This window comes from Parasteatoda tepidariorum, chromosome 7 (assembly GCF_043381705.1).
Source record: "Parasteatoda tepidariorum isolate YZ-2023 chromosome 7, CAS_Ptep_4.0, whole genome shotgun sequence".
NCBI lineage: Eukaryota > Metazoa > Arthropoda > Arachnida > Araneae > Theridiidae > Parasteatoda > Parasteatoda tepidariorum.
Window position 1 is genome coordinate 91,638,854 of NC_092210.1, and position 17,443 is coordinate 91,656,296.

A 17,443-nucleotide genomic window follows, 5' to 3' on the forward strand; every position below is an offset into this window, starting at 1 on the left:
AGTAGCCCATTGTGCAGCTCTAGTGCGACGTAAAGTAACAACAGCAACAGCTAACTCTCCTCACTAATTTTGAAAGCATATGCAAAGCATTGCCATAGGTAGAGTGTTCTGCCTTACGCCATCTGTAGTAGAATCCGATTGCCGATATTATTTAAAATATTTCTCATTGGCAGCATGTGATTGGCAATGAGAATAAATTGCGCATGCGTCATATAGTCTTATTTATTTGACAACAGAAATGTCTAGTACTCTGAATAATAATGAAATTCTTGAAAGAAATGAAGGTAAATTTACCTTTGATTTCTCTAAACTGAAATTATTAATTATGAAAATAGATTTCTTTCATGGTTTTAAATGTTTAAGTACTTTTTAAACTGGGGAAACCGAACGATTCGTCAAGTTTTAACAAGGGCGAAACCCTCCTTGTACTGCGTTAGCTGACACTTTAAGTCGAAACAAGTCTTTTATTAAATGTTGTTGCTTTTCGTTTTTATCAATTAATTTTCATTAATACACTTATACCTATTATTGATATTTAAATTTTTATCATACTATAGCCTAGAACCAAATGGCCAGATTTGATATTGTTATTGTATTTGTTTTCCTATTAGTAAAAGGAACCTATATCAGTGTGCGGAATAGCCCATTGTGCAGCTCTAGTGCTACTTAAATGAACTGCAACAACAACAATCAGTGTACGGAAAAATTGAATTTTTTAAAGTAAATTGCAACTACTTCATTTCTAATATAGTTTATTAACACTATCGTCTTCAAATGCAACTCGCAGGTTGCGCGAAACTAAAAGGAAAAAAAAATCACAGAAAGTTATACTACTTGAGGGTATAACTTGTAGCCACCCCCTGGCAAACATCTAAATGTTTTGTTTTTTTAAATGTGCAAGTTTAGAATCTATTCAACCCCTTGCAGGGTGCGTAGCGTTTATAAAAGGTGCTTATTTTCGTTTTTTAAAAGCCCTTAAAGATGCTTTTTTCATTGGGTGTTTTTAAAAAGTGCTTAATTTTCCCTTTTTTCAAAATGAGATTTTCCTTTACCATGTTGATTTTTGCTACGAATTATACAAAAAGACACAGTTCACATTGTTATATTCAACGTTTTCACAATTCATTCAACCCCAATCTATTTCATTGTATTGTCAGTCAGTAGCGTATGAAAACACCCTTTGTTTTACAAGATTCAAAATTTCATGATTTTTGACAATTGCCAAAAACAAAGCCAAAGTGTTTTTTTTACTTTTTCACATTGATGGTTAAAACAAGATTGTCAACTGTCAAAAACTTTCCTACCCTGCCTAATTATGATACTTTTTTTATAGTGCTTAAAAATATTTTTTCAGTGCTTGAAAAGTTCTTAAAAGGTGTTTATTTATTGTTGAATAATTTGGCTGTGCATCCTGGGTTATCTCTTTGCAATATATATATATATACAGGGGTCTGTCCAGGCCAAATTTACAACCGTTTAACGGTACCTTCACAAATTCAACTTTAGGAAAAACGGCAGTTTCACAAATTAAACTTTAGGAAAAACGGTAGTTTCACAAAATACTTTTTCTTAAAATTTTATTTTTGTATCCCTTAAGAAGCGATAAATCCATATTTTTGTGTTGATTTTTTAATATAATTGTTAATTTTTCACAAATTATGTCTAAATTTTCACAAAATGGGTACTTCTCAGAAAAACCTANTTTTTTTTTTTTTTTTTAATGTGCAAGTTTAAAATCTATTCAACCCCTTGCAGGGTGCGTAGCGTTTATAAAAAGTGCTTATTTTCGTTTTTTAAAAAGCCCTTAATGATGCTTTTTTCATTGGGTGTTTTTAAAAAGTGCTTAATTTTCCCTTTTTCAAAATGAGCTTTTCCTTTACCATGTTGATTTTCGCTACGAATTATACAAAGAGACACAGTCCACATTGTTCTATTCAACGTTATCACAATTCATTCAACCCCAATCTATTTCCGTGTATTGTCAGTCAGTAGCGTATGAAAACGCCCTTTGTTTTACACGATTCAAAATTTCATGATTTTTGACAATTGTCAAAAACAAAGCCAAAGTGTTTTTTTTTTCTTTTTCACATTGATGGTTAAAACAAGATAAAACTGTCAATTGTCAAAAACTTTCCTACCCTGCCTAATTATGATACTTTTTTTATAATGCTTAAAAATATTTTTTCAGTGCTTGAAAAGTTCTTAAAAGGTGTTTATTTATTGTTGAATAATTTGGCTGTGCATCCTGGGTTATCTCTTTGCAATATATATATATATATATATACAGGGGTCTGTCCAGGCCGAATTTACAACCGTTTAACGGTACCTTCACAAATTCAACTTGAGGAAAAACGGCAGTTTCACAAATTAAACTTTAGGAAAAACGGCAGTTTCACAAATTCAATTTTAGGAAAAGCGGTAGTTTCACAAAATACTTTTTCTTAAAATTTTATTTTTGTATCCCTTAAGAAGCGATAAATCCATATTTTTGTGTTGATTTTTTAATATAATTGTTCATTTTTCACAAATTATGTCTAAATTTTCACAAAATGGGTACTTCTCAGAAAAACCTAGACAGACCCCTGATATATATTCTAAACATTTAAATTACAAAGATACAGAAATATCCTCCAATTAAAAACTAAAGGAAATAAATCAATGTCAAAAGAAAATATTAATTCTAATAAATTTTTACATTTTGACAACATTAATTAATTTACCGATTTTAATTCTCTACTTATCAGGGGGAAATCAGGAATCAGGGAATTTTAATTTTTTTTATAAAATCAGGGAATTTTAAAGAAAAGCTGGAAATATTTTCTTCAATATTTTTCAACTTCACTAATTTAAATTATGTCCTATCCACTTTTTTAAGTCTAAAATGTTTTTATCAGGGGGTCTGTTTAGAAGAAATTTGGGTCCGTTAACGGACGCTTTACAAAATATTTTAACTTAAAAACAGACCCTTCACAAAATAATTAATCCTTTAATTGGACCCTTTACAAATTTGTTTATCTTCATTATTGTTTTGTTAATCGAATAAACCCTTCCCAGGAAGGGGGGAGGGAGAAAGACAGATGTAAACGAGCTAAGTTTTGTCTTCGGCTGACGCTTCTTCCTGTATTAATCTGAAATGAATATTCTGTGTTCAGCAGAATAGGCTAAATACCAAATATTTGTATGTTGCATCTCTAATTTAGTAGCAGCAATTGCTGTTTATTTTTTTAAAATTCAATTTTTTTTATTATAATTTTACAGTGTTGAGCATAATCTTGTATGTCTTTACAATTTAAAAACTCCTTGAAAAAGTTTTTTGCAATATCAGGACCCTATTTGCACAAATTTACCAGAGCCGGACCCTGGTTGTAAGAATGTGACTTAACGTTTATTTTATATTCACAAATTACGTGTAATTTTTACACAATTTTACGAAAACGGACCTTTTACGCTGAATCCGTTTATAGTTCAAGTTTGTTCTGATGCTTTAGTGGTAATTTTTTTCTATGTTGACAAAATGATTCAAAATGTTTTTGTATTTTTAACTTTATAAAATTCTCCAAAAATTAGTGGGTTATAATTTAATAATAATAGATTTTATATCTTACTCTTTTTCTGACAGCTTTTGTACTCCCATTCAAAGAAATCTGTAAATTATTTTTTTCTCAGCAAACCAACCACTCGCACATTTTTTTACAATCGCTAACAGCAATGTTTGTCAACAAATTGTTACAATTGTTGCATTAATACTATTTTTCTCCATTTTATTTTACCTTTTATAACATATGTTAATTTTAAAAAAAAGTTTTTTTAAGAACTAATTATATATTAATATTTAATTTTACTGTTTTGTTGGTAAATATTTGATTTTTGATTTAAAATTCGAATTCTATAGTTATCACAATATCGAAAGTTTGTAAATGCTGCTTGCATTCCAGAGATGATATTTCTAAAACTATTCCTAAAAGCTGTAAAAGACTTAGGAATGTATAGGAAACATATTAAATGATGAATAAATATAATTTTTTTTATTCATATGTATTTAGTAGGAAGAAGGAAAACGAAACCTGGTGTTTTAGTTTTGCACTGTGCAAGATTCTAGTTGTTGAAACGAAAACAATTAACTATTGTAACCTATAAACCCATGTGTTTAGATAGGAATTCTTATTTTAATTTCAAACAAGAAAAAAAAAAGCAGATAAGTATAAAATTTAAAGAATGTTAACTATTTTTTTTTTTCTGTAGAGTATACAACAAAAAATTAGACAATTTCAGAGCTGATTGTGCTCCGGAAAAAATCCGAAAGTTTACGGAGATCGAAGGTCCACACGTTTAAAAAAAATCATTGATCAGAGAAGTTTCCGGAAATCAAATTTTCAAAGTTGGAACTTAAAAACACAGTTTATTTTATTTGTTTGTAAGGGAGAGCGAGAGAGATACTTTATAAGCTTATATTCACGATTAATATTCATTTTTTTATCAGTAAATAGTTGTTATGCTCATAAACTCAAGAGAGAAAGACATATTTGTAAATTTTAATTACTTCTCCAGGTCATCATAGGCATGTGTAAATGGTGTGTAAAATTTTAAATATATTTTAAGTAAGCTAAGAAATATTGAGAAAAAGGAAGAAAAAAAACATGTTTGAATTTTTTTTCAATTTAAACCAGGGTTGGTAAGGTTTAGGACAGAATGGATTAATCCACGGTTTAAACCCTGGTTTAAACCGTCCTGTCCAAAACCCCTTTGTCCAAAACTGTCCAAAACCCTTTTTCTCAAATTATGTTACAATTTTATCTGAACAATATCTAAGAGGTGAAATAAACATAGAACTAATAACATATTGATAATTAAATATACTAGAGAATATTTGTTTTTAAAAGTATAATGTTTTATTAATATTGTTTGACTCTTCAATTTAAACAAAGGAAGATTAATCAGTAATCAAGTTCAATTGGTCCTCTCATTCAATACTAGTACATAACTGAAGTTTGGCCTTGTCATACAGGTTAAAATAGACTAAGTGCTTGGTTCGTCATAAACAGATCTATTTATCTATAGTACTATTCAAGAATACTTTTATTTCATTCATGTTCAATTCGTTTAGCATAGTGGTGATACATCACCAGTGTCAGTAACTGAAANTAGATTTTATATCTTACTCTTTTTCTGAAAGCTTTTGTACTCCCATTCAAAGAAATCTGTAAATTATTTTTTTCTCAGCAAACCAACCACTCGCACATTTTTTTACAATCGCTAACAGCAATGTTTGTCAACAAATTGTTACAATTGTTGCATTAATACTATTTTTCTCCATTTTATTTTACCTTTTATAGCATATGTTAATTTTAAAAAAAAGTTTTTTTAAGAACTAACTATATATATTAATATTTAATTTTACTGTTTTGTTGGTAAATATTTGATTTTTGATTTAAAATTCAAATTGTATAGTTATCACAATATGGAAAGTTTGTAAATGTTGCTTGCATTCCAGAGATGATATTTCCAAAACTATTCCTAAAAGCTGTCAAAGACTAAGGAATGTATAGGAAACATATTAAATGATGAATAAATATAAATTTTTTTATTCATATGTATTTAGTGGGATACANGATGCATGTAATTATTATGTGTACAATGGTTACACCTATAGAATTTTTACCTTTTACCGAAGTTCAAGGTTTTGGACACTTTAAGACAGTTATACCCAGTTTAGGACAGTTTTACCCAGTTTAGGACAGTTTTACCCAGTTTAAGACATCAAAACCCACGTGTCCTGTCCAAAACCAGTTTAGGACGTCCAAAACCCCAACCCTGATTTAAACAGTTTTTTTTTTTTTTTAACTTTCGAAATTTTCCGGAATTTTGACTTGGGCTCACAATCACCCCTGCAATTTTGCATTTGTGACATTTATTTTTGTATACTGAATTTCTTAAAATAATAATGCTAATTCAAACAACATTATTTAAAACTTTGACTTGAAATATTGGTTTAAACAAAATATGATCAATGAATTTTATGAAAAGCACTGTTAAGATAAAATACAGTGTACAGTACAGGTTTATATTGAAATGTAAATACTGGGACTCGCAAAAGTGTTGGTACACTTATGACTTTCAATGAAATAAGACTATCCATTAATTAAAATGAATATTTCAGAATGGATATTTAATAATAAAAAATATATTCAATTCTTAGCAAAACTGTATGGAATACTTTAAAAACAAAGCAAAAGTTTGTTGTTGTTTCTTAACAAGATCCAATAGGTTGTTGACCCTCAAAAAGTCGATGACAAGAAGTAGAATAACGTGTAAGTTCTCCTTGGAAAGGCCCAAGCAGTCAAGGATATAAGTTTAAGTTAAGCAAAAGATTATTTTAAAGAAATCAATCATCAAAAAGTAACGAAAACTTAATCCCACAAAAGTCATTGAACGCTTTCAGAAAAATCTCAGCATATTAGTAAATATTCTAGTTTTCATTAAATTAACATTTAGTAGAGTTTCCTTTTGCATCTACAAGTCATAATAATCATAAGTTTGTAAATTAAGTTGTTCATAAAGTTCTTCATAAGTTTGTTAATAAATGTAACTAGCTTTTTTTTTTTTAAGTCAGGTGACATTTGAGCTGAATATTTTTTATTAAATTTTGCAGGAACTTTTACAACACTCAATTGTGAATTTTTCCACAAATTTTATAATTTTAATCTTTCATACGAAGTCCTTCTTTTAAGCATTTTATCACATATATCATTAAAAAACAGATCGTGGTCGTAATAAAACAATAGACCAAATTTGAAAGTTGATTATTTGTCATCATAAGAGATAAATCAGTAATGAATATTGTTAAATTAGTTTATTGTGTGCTATTGCACTGTACCGTGCAATAGCACACAATAAACTAATTTAACAATATCCCGTGACTCACACAACTCACCCTGATTTAAAAATAAACGTAAGTTTTGTTTCATTTATTTATTTGTTCGTTTTTTTAAAGTTAAATTGACTTCCAATTAATATAATAAGAATATAATGTTAGATTAGTTTAAAAACATATCGAATTTCTAACGAACTATTTAACTTGCATGTATTGAAAGAAAATTTTTAAAAATGTTTAATTCCAAGAGTAACAGAGGGGAAATCGCGCAAGTATTGTATTCTAAAAAATATACTAAATATTTCTGAAAACAAAAAATTTTATAAGAATATGCTACTTTGGGGTGCAATGTTTAATTAATTGGCAAAAAATAATAAAAGAACCTCATAATTAAATTGCAAGTCAAGTACTTGTAACATAAGTATAAGTACTTGACTTGCTTTTGTATAAGTACTTTTGCTTTTGTATAAGTACTTGTAACAGAGGGGACAAATAAAATTCCACATTTTTAACATGCACTGATATTTACGCCAAATTCTGTGATTTAGACAATCCTGAACATAATCTGTAATTTTTTTAAATTATAGAATTTTAGGTAAAATAAATTATTAAGAGTCTTTTAAAATTACTAACACATTTTTATTGAGTCCAAATAATATGTCGTAACAGGGGGGACGTATTATAAATTTGACAAATAGTTAAAGGGAAATATCACTGTCAAAGTGACTTTTGGTTATTTAGTGTTGGAGTTTGCAGCACTGTTATAATAACTGACATATGAACCTATGCTACATACTTGTTGTTATATTTGAAAGTTTTTATTTTACCAGACTGTGTTAAAAAAAATGTGTGCACTCTTTGTTTCTTTTTCAATTTCAGTTATTTGGGCAACAAATTACCCTATTTTTTTTCTTAAACTTTTTACACTTGCAAAACTATCTATTGCAACATCAAAAGAATCCCCGTGTTTTGAATGGTGTTCAGTGCATGTTAAGTCTGTTGGATCACACAGTCCTCCAATTTCTTATAACAAATCAATACCATTTCCCTAGTCTTTTGGATTGGGTTCAAAATTACAAGTCTGCGGAGTTGAACATTAGTAAACGTAAACTCAAATTTTTGTCGGTTGTTCCACGACTGTTATAAAATCAATTGAGCGGTTGTCACTCGTAGGCTGAGATAGCCTGGTTGATAGGGCACTGGGCCCATGTCCAAGTGGTCTTGTGTTCGATCCTTGCCGGCCAAAGACTTCCCGTGTAGTAAAAGGTGACTGATGCACTTTAAATCTGTCGAGTCTCAAAGTTCTCCATGTTCCCATAGCAAATCAATACCTCTGGGCGTACTGAATTGAAGATTGATCGTTCTCTGATTCAGGTCAAAATTACGAACTGTGGATGAATGTATGAATGGATCCGCCCTATAAACAGGTGTGGCAGAAGTCGAATTCTTCGCCATAGATGACGCCACTGGAAAACAATAACAATCGCACCCCCTCTGCCTTAATGGCATACGTCAACAACAATAGCCTTGTCGCAAGTTGCTATATTTAGTAATGTAATGTAATTATAAGGTAAATATTTGTGTGGATTTAATAGTAAATTCACATTTTCATAAATAGCACATACACACATTATATGGTGTTTTACTTGCGCATAAAATATGGATAGGTTGTAGTACAGCAAACTTAGGTTTGCCAATTTTTATGTTTGGATGCATTTGCTTTAAAACTTGATATACTTCCATCAAGGTGCACAGCGAGTATTTTATTTTATTTTTTTTTGCTTTGTGACTTTCTGTCCATTTGCTCTTACGATAATGCACTCAGCTCTACCAGAAGTCTGGAAGTTTATCAGATGAGCTGAAATTTATTAGAAGTTTTTTGTTTCATCAGAAACTTTGTTACTAGTCTGTTTCTTTCATTTTGGTAGTAAGGTATGCTTAGAACAGTACAAAGTTTTCTTGGAGATACAGGTAAAACACGTTTGGATTTTTTTAATAGCTTTCCCCAATATCTGAGGAACATTTTGAAGAGAATATCCGTCTTGGATTTCTACTGCTTGTATCAGTGCCTTCTTATTTTTACTTCGTCTTCTTTTTTTCTTTCAATTTATCTATTTCTCTGTGAAGGTTTTTTTTCTTCTTTTCAAAATACTTCTGTTATCATAAATTTTCGTTTTATATTCTTTATCTTCTTACAAATATCTTTTTTTTTCTCCCCTTGGGATATTCTAGTTGTATATTCTATATTGATTACTCACTCATATTGATTATTCACTCAGAAAACTTTTAACTACAAATTAAAACACACTATCAAATAAAAATGGCACAGCTTTATTTAAAAAAAAAAAGTGTGCTCTAACAGTAGAGGAACTGGTTTAAACTAGTTTAATTAGGATGCATTTGCACTTGTTTACTTTCCTAAAGATCTTTTTTAATGATCAACCAATCAGATCTGTTTACTTTTTGTGTAACTGAGGGGACATTTAGTTAAGTCAGGGTGGCCACCCACCTGGAAAACCTGGAATTATCAGGGAATTTTTTTATGCTGGAAAAAACCTGGAAATATCAGGGAAATTTGGATAAAAACCCAGAAAAATCAGGGAATTTTAAGGAAAAGCTGAAAATTTTTTCTTTGATAATTTTTTTTAATTTCACTAATCTAAATTATGTACTAATTTTCTTAATTTAAATCATTTCATTCATTATACCCACTTTTTTTGAACGGAAATGTATTGCCAAACAGTTGAAATATCATCAACTTAGCGATACTTTGCTTGCATCAAAATTTGCTCCATTACAGCTCTGTCAAACTAGAATACCACATAAATTTCTCTCATGGTTGCTAAACGAATACAGAAACCTTTGACCATTATGGGACTGTGCAATTTAGGAAAGATTCTGGTGGAAATGGAAGAAGGGATTAGGATATTACCTTCTGTTTTTAAATTCTGTCCTTGGGCTAAATCCATTTATGGCTCAAGTTTATTCCGATACTTTGGTGGTAATTTTTTTTTTCTATTTTGACAAAATGTTTTCATATTTTTAACTTTATAAAATTCCCCAAAAATTGTTGATTACTATTTAATAATAATAGATTTTATATTGCATTCTTTTTCTGAAAGCTTTTTTACTCCCATTAAAAGAAATCTGTGAATTTTTTCTCAACAAACCAACCAATTGCACATTCTTTTACAATCGCTAACAGCAATGTTTGTCAATAAATTGTTACAATTGTTGCATTAATGCTAATTTTTTCTANTTCGTTTTATATTCTTTATCTTCTTACAAATATCTTTTTTTTTCTCCCCTTGGGATATTCTAGTTGTATATTCTATATTGATTACTCACTCATATTGATTATTCACTCAAAAAACTTTTAACTACAAATTAAACACACTATCAAATAAAAATGGCACAGCTTTATTAAAAAAAAAAAGTGTGCTCTAACAGTGGAGGAACTGGTTTAAACTAATTGAATTAGGATGCATTTGCACTTGCTTACTTTCCTAGCCATCTTTTTTAATGATCAACCAATCAGCTTTGTTTACTTTTTGTGTAACTGAGGGGACATTTAGTTTAGTCCTCTCTGCCCCTCTGTTGTCTGAGAAACTTCAAAATTTTTTATTTATTTATACATGACACAGTTCTGTTCATAACTGCCATTTAGTTCAGTTTCATCCATTTCATTTTTTTTTTTAGAAAGTACTGTTAAGAAATGGGTTGGACAATAAAACTAACTGTTTGTGTGTTGTGCAGGTGAGAGGATGCAGAAAGTGAAAGAAGTGAGAGTGAGGATAGAGGAAGAGAGAATGAAGAAGTTGAGGGAAATAGAACAACAATTTATTCTTTCTAAGAGGCACCGTGAGCAGTTGGATGAAGAGAGGAAGAGAAAAATTGAGGAGGCTCGTGTAAGGGAAGCAGAACGTCGCATCCAAGTGGAGGAAAGAAAAAGACAGATTTGGGAGGCAGAACAGGTATTCTTTACGCATCATTTGTAGAGCATTGGTGGCAACAGCCAGAAAAGTTATACTTGATTTTAAAATTTTAGCAATTGTGAATAGGGGCTATCAGAATAATTATGTGTACTTAAAAGGAAGTGTACTTAAAAGGGTTGCAGAAAACCTGGGTTTTTCCAGAAAAACAGTACCCAAGTGGGTTTTTTTTTTCTTCAAGGGAGTGGGCACAAACTAGTACGTTATTTTAAAAAAGTATATTTTAATATTAATAATTAAGTTCAAATTTTATGAATTGACTTAACATATAGGTAATTAAAGTGTAGTGAGGTAATACAAATAAATTGCTGCAAAAGTCTGAAAAAAGTTTCTTCTGACATCACGATACAAAAATGTTATACGTACTTACATACATCACCAGGGGTCTGTCCAGGGCAAATTGATTACCGTTTAGCGGTACCTTCACAAATTCAACTTTAGTAGAAACGGTAGATTTTATTTTTGTATCCCGTAAGAAACGATAAATCCATTAACTTAACCATGTTTTTGTGTTGATTTTTTAATATAATTTTGAAACTTTCACAAATTATGTCTAATTTTCTCCTCTCAGGAAAACCTAAACAGACCCCTGATCACACATTTGAAACTTATTTTAACACAGGATTACTTTTTATTTATATTTTAATCTTAAAAGGTATATGAGGAATTATTATTATTTTTTGCATAGAAAGCGAATCAAAGGCACTGACTAACCAATGGCCACACAGTCAAATCTAGTTAGCAAGGTGACTCTCCAGTCTCCAAATACAGTTAATTTTTTCACCATCGGCTCATTTTTTTTGGTTAGACTACATATATGTTTCAATAAAATACCTCTTTAATATAACAGAGGATAAGATAGAAATCAATTTTAGAAAAACCGGGTTTCACTGGGTAGGTGGGTTTTTTGCAACCCTGACTTAAATTTGAAATGAGTGTGCCTTAATAACTTTTTTTGAAAAGAATTTTATTAAAAACCTTGGAATTTAACAAAGTAAGTGAAAATGGCCAAAAGAACAATCAGTGAACGATGTGAAATCAAGCATTTCCAACAGTGATTTTCGTATAAATTTTGATAAAATAGTTGTTACTTAAATCTGAAAATTGCTAGCTGTGAAACATCATCTTAATAAAATATATTAAAGTTTTAAAAACCTTGTAAATATGTCTAAAAAATTATAAATAAATGCCAATGAAATCTATCATCAATTGACTCCGAATCGTTGCATGTCGATCAGCCAAAAAGTGATACATTAATTTTGAAATTCTCATGTCGTAACAGAATCCTGCTAAAAATGTTGAAATTTTAAAAACTATGCAAAAATAAGTGGGGAAAAAACAAATAATTCCAAAAGAAAAAATTTTTGTGGATTCACATAGAAATTTGCATGAATAGAATTTTTTTTTTAATATTCAAGGCCTGTAATCAAGTTCAAAGGTTATGCAGGGCTGAAATTTTCCATCCTAAAGGCAAATGGGGCTGCGTGCCCCTTCTACTCTGGCTAGAATGAACTCTGAATTTTTAGGAATCCCTTGATTAGTAGTACTGATTTTACCAAGTTATGAGGTTCCAAGATTTATCATAACAAATGCATTTGTGTGAAATCGCATTGTTTTTTTAAAATCACTTTTTATCAACTTGTTCCTATCTGAATTTTATATTTGAAAATGTTGAGTATTTGCCCTCTCCCTTTTTGTAGTTGCACACATTTTAATAAAAATGCTGCACAGAATGAAATTTGCACCGAAGTAGATTGATTACGATGTTTTATTTAGTTCTTCCTTTTCCCTTCTCAACAATGGACTACTCTGTGAGTATTGTGCCAAAAAATGTCCTGTTTTTTTTGTAATATGCTTTTCTAATTTTATTTTGAACCACTACAAGTCTTAATACATGGAGCGTAGAATTTTTTAAAACTGCTTAAGGGTGCCTAATTCCGATTTAAGTTCTTTATAATTGTTCGTTCTTAAAAGTGTTTTTAAAAAATGCTTAATTTTCCCTTTTCGAAAATTAAATTTTTTTTCTTTACCATGTCGATTTTTGCTGCGTATTATCCAAAAACAGGGTTTTCACATTGTTCTATGCAACATTTTCACAATTCATTTTAACCAAAATGCATTTCCGCTTGCTGTCTGTCTGTAACATACGATAGTGCCAATCATGTTACAAGTTTGATGAGATATTTGGGAGTGACTACTGAGGTGGGTTCTGTGAGATTCTTGCACTCTCATGTGCAACTCTGTTGCATTTTGCAAGATATTCTCAATTTCAGGCTTCATTTTCCACCCTCTGAAATCAAACCGAAAAATCTCCCTATTTTTTTATAATGCCATTATCATAAAAAGAGTTCTTTGTCAGAAACTAGTTATTTTATCGAGATCAAGTAAAGTCTTAGAAAATTTATTTTGCATTTTTTTAATGTATATAGTGCTTAAAAATGTTTTTTTGAGTGCTTAAAAAGTACTTTAAAGGTACTTATTTTTTGTTGAGAGATTTGGCTACACACCCTGCAGTCAGGTTATGTAACATCTCTTGTTGTTTTTCAGGAAAGGAAAGAAGCCATTCTGCGACGGAATATGGAGAGAGAAGCCAGGATTGAAGCAAGACGCAATGCTCAAAGGAACTCTCAATGCTTTGCTTTTGGCAGCTCTACACCTCGAACTTTCGACTTTGACCTGGCAGCTATTGGCAGCCAAGGACCTGTTTTGATGTCTTCTGTCAGCAATAGGCGATCTGAAGAGAGAGAGCCATCACGTGCTACTTCCGCCTGCAGTCTAGACAGGAAATTCGGTAAGATATGCAATTTCTTTGTTTCACCCCCCCTACATGCAAAGTATGTTCCCCACCAACATCATTCATTTTCAATGGGAAGCAGAATAAACTAATGAAAATTAAGTAAAAAGACTTAATGCAGATGATTCTTTTTCACTTTACAATTCAATGAATGTTATTAGCAAAATCTTTTGCTTTGTTCCTTTTAAAACTTTTTTTTTTTAAAATTAAACTCTTACTAAACAACTACCTTAATAAATTAAGAACAGAAATCGTCTTCGTTCAAGACACTACAGTCTGACAAAGAGACTGTTCCAAGTGGTCTTTGCCATCTGGTTATATCGGCAGCAAGGCTTTTCCGGTTTCCCTTATTTTCTATATGAAAGTTTTTCTCCACCAAGTTCAGAAAGCCGTCTTAACTGGTGGTCATTCTCATTTTATCTTTCCCGTGGGATTAGTGAAGGTGAGCTTTTTTACTACAATAGTATTCTTGATCAGAATACATGTCGGAGCCATCATAGTCTATCATAGCCAGCATTCATTCCTATAAAGTGTTTTAAAAAATAGAAATAATGAGCATTAAGTAAATTTGGATTAAATTCAGAGGATTTTTCTTGAGTTTTCAGTTTTCTTCTACTTCACAATCTCTCTCTCTCTCTTTTTTTCCTTTAAAAAAGTTAATCAGTATTTTTATTACTATTTTTTATGATTTTAATCTTTATAATTTTTCTGACTTATTATTTTTTTTTTATCTTTGTTTCAATTATATTTCTTTCTATAATTTATTTAGCTTTCTTTCTTTTAAAGTTGACTTGTGTTAGTCCTTAGTTAGTTTTTAATAATAAAGAACTCTTTTTCCAGAAACTAAACCTCCAACACGGGATGTATTAACTAATTCACCAGCAGTTCTTGATCAGAATTACTTGTATAAGAAAATTGCTTTACGCCATAAAAGTTCCAATGACATGAAAGCTTGCCTCTCAATGTTGGATCCCCATCCACCTTTTCTATTAGAGGGTTCAGGGTATTTAGTTGGTGAGTGTACGTAAGTGACTGTCCCTTTTGCTTGTCTAACAACAATAACTATTCATTAAAAATGGCATAAAAGTTCCAATGATGTGAACTCAATGCTTGGATCCCCATCCACCTTTTCTATTAGAGGGTTCAGGGTATTTAGTCGGTGAATGTACGTAAGTGACTGTCCCTTTTGCTTGTCTAACAACAATAACTATTCATTGAAAAATGACATAAAAGTTCCAATGACGTGAGCTCAATGTTTGGATCCCCATCCACCTTTTCTATTAGAGGGTTCAGGGTATTTAGTTGGTGAGTGTAAGTAAGTGACTGTCCCTGCTTGTCTAACAACAATAACTATTCATTGAAAAATGACATAAAAGTTCCAATGGCGTGTACTCAATGTTCGGATCCCCATCCATCTTTTCTATTACAGGGTTCCCACGGTCCTTAAAAGTCCTTAAAAACTGCTTAATTTTTATTTTGGAAAATAAGGGCCCTTAATGGTACTTAAATATGGTATAAAGTTTTTAAAAGTCCTTAATTTTTCAGCATTACTATATCCTGTAACAAAATTGTAGTGACAAGGCGACATTGGTCCAGAACTTTACAAACTCAATTTATGCCAAGAGTATCATAAGACTGCGTGGCGTTTGATTGTATTTTTGGCAGTTATTGATATTGCTTTTATTCCGGTTTTAAAATGTTCCGATATATTTTAGACACAATGTATATTTTAGATCGACCAATGTATATTTTATTCCTATAAATTTTAGACATATTTTGACATAATGATTCAATTATTTTTCTATCACTTTTTTGGCAGTGATTGCTATCGATTTCCACAAAGTTTTAAATGTGATTTTATTTATTATAACAACCGAAATACTTATTTGAACTTCTCTTTTTTAAAGAGTCCTATTTGCGTGATTTTGTCATGGTTCTTTATTTCGGGTTTTACTGCCACAGGTTTTAATATTTTTAATTTATGTACAAATTTTAATTAATAATCGTTTAATTCATTTACAAATTTTAATTATGTAATGGATTTACAAAATTCGAAAGAGGAAATAATTAACATGTGTTATAATAATTAGTCCTACAAAATGCGAGAATATCGCCTATAATATTAGAATTAAAAAAATACTGTATTTATAATTAAAAAAACTTTTAAACATTTTTACTCTATACTTTCTTCTGAAAACACAATTTTTCTGTTACTTTAAATTAGTAATTGTTGTAATTAAAAGTATCTTGCAGAAAAATACTAGTGGTGGGGAAGTCTGTCACAGAAAGCCTGAAAAAATTCTGCAACAGGGTCACTCTAGTTGATGGAAACAATTTTTCAAGTCGATTTTTTATAACAAAAAGTTGTTCTTTTATTAACTAGGATTAGTCCGTGTATCAAGAGTTGGGCATTTTAGAGAGACAATAAAGGATATGTGTGAGGGGCTACAGGCAAAGGCCATAGAAATCAGTTGATACCTTTAAAAAATCGTAACTAATAAACACATTGGTTTGAAAATTATAAATCTTGTCAAATAATCAAAATCAGCAAATAATTATAAATCTTCTTATTCTATAAAAATTTTCATGCAAATATTTAGTGCAATGACCTAAAAAATTTTCTTTTAAGCTTAATGAAAAAAATGGGGAATGATTTAAAGTGCTTAGATATTAGTATGGTCTGTTTTTACTTGAAATAGGGCCTAATTTAAGTTAAGTTAACATAGTTAGAAAACTACTCTCATGCATAACTCTAACTCTTAGTATTAATTCATTTAGTGTAAATAAAACATTTTATTAATAGCATTTATTAAAAACTTGTAATAATTTTTCCCAAATTTCTTTATTAACTCTATTTCTTAAAAATATGAAAAAAATTGTAAATCCTAATTTTACAATTCAATTTCAATTAAATTATTTAAAATGGAATATATATTCGTCTTATGGATGACGTTAACCTTTAACAATCTGAAAAATATTTTTCAAAAAACTCTACCCTGGTTTGCTAAAAATTGCCTGGTCCAGCTTTGATGAGTCTTGTTAATTAATACAATTATATCAGTACTTACATTAAAAAAATTGTTTATTCTTTTTTTTATTTATTGATTTTCTTTTTTAAGACAGGTAAATAATTGGCACTGGACTTGTGGTGCATATATATTCGATGATAAACAATCAATGCTATTTTTAAAAATAGTTTTACGGTCCTTAATTTTCCAAAAAAAGTGCTTAATTTTTTTAAAAAAAAGTCCTTAATTTTTGCTTTGTTAAAAGAGTGGGAACCCTGTATTAGAGGGTTCAGGGTATTTAGTCAGTGAGTGTAAGTAAGTGACTGTCCGTTTTGCTTGTCTAACAACAATAACTATTCATTGAAAAATGACATAAAAGTTCCAATGACGTGAAAGCTTGTCCCTCAATGTTGGATAGATTATTGATTAATCAATTTGGCAAGTGAAGCATTCATGTATTACATAATTTAAAAAAATTTCCACATTTCTATTAAGCTCATATTTGGATATGTTCACCGGTAAGTATCCTATTTCATTTTTAACTTTTGTCTTAAAGTATTATTTCATATTATACATTACTTGAATACAATAAAATAATATTAGTTCTCTGCTTAATTTTAAGCTGATCCATATTCTAAATACCAAAAAAATTTATAATTTGTTTTTTTTAAATCCATTCAAATTTTGCAACATGTATGTTAAATTAATAATTCCTGTCTGATTGTGTTTGGTTCACAGACAAATTTGGATTTATAGTGCTGTAGATTTTCTCCATAAA

General features: G+C 30.0%; 1 protein-coding gene across 4 annotated transcripts in view; it reads left to right on the forward strand.

The window, feature by feature from the left end:
* The window catches only part of LOC107457054 (ensconsin), a 71,330-nt gene continuing 53,887 nt past the window's right edge, over positions 1-17,443 (forward strand). The window contains exons 1-3 of one of the 4 annotated variants that reach the window (XM_071182940.1): positions 1-284; positions 10,628-10,845; positions 13,411-13,654. In XM_071182940.1, the coding sequence (XP_071039041.1) occupies positions 239-284; positions 10,628-10,845; positions 13,411-13,654 (508 nt within the window). In that variant the 5' untranslated portion in view covers positions 1-238. Of the gene's footprint in view, positions 285-655; positions 696-8,790; positions 8,843-10,627; positions 10,846-13,410; positions 13,655-17,443 lie in introns of those variants that run through there. The other 3 variants (XM_016075096.3, XM_071182939.1, XM_071182938.1) reach the window with 3 other exon arrangements.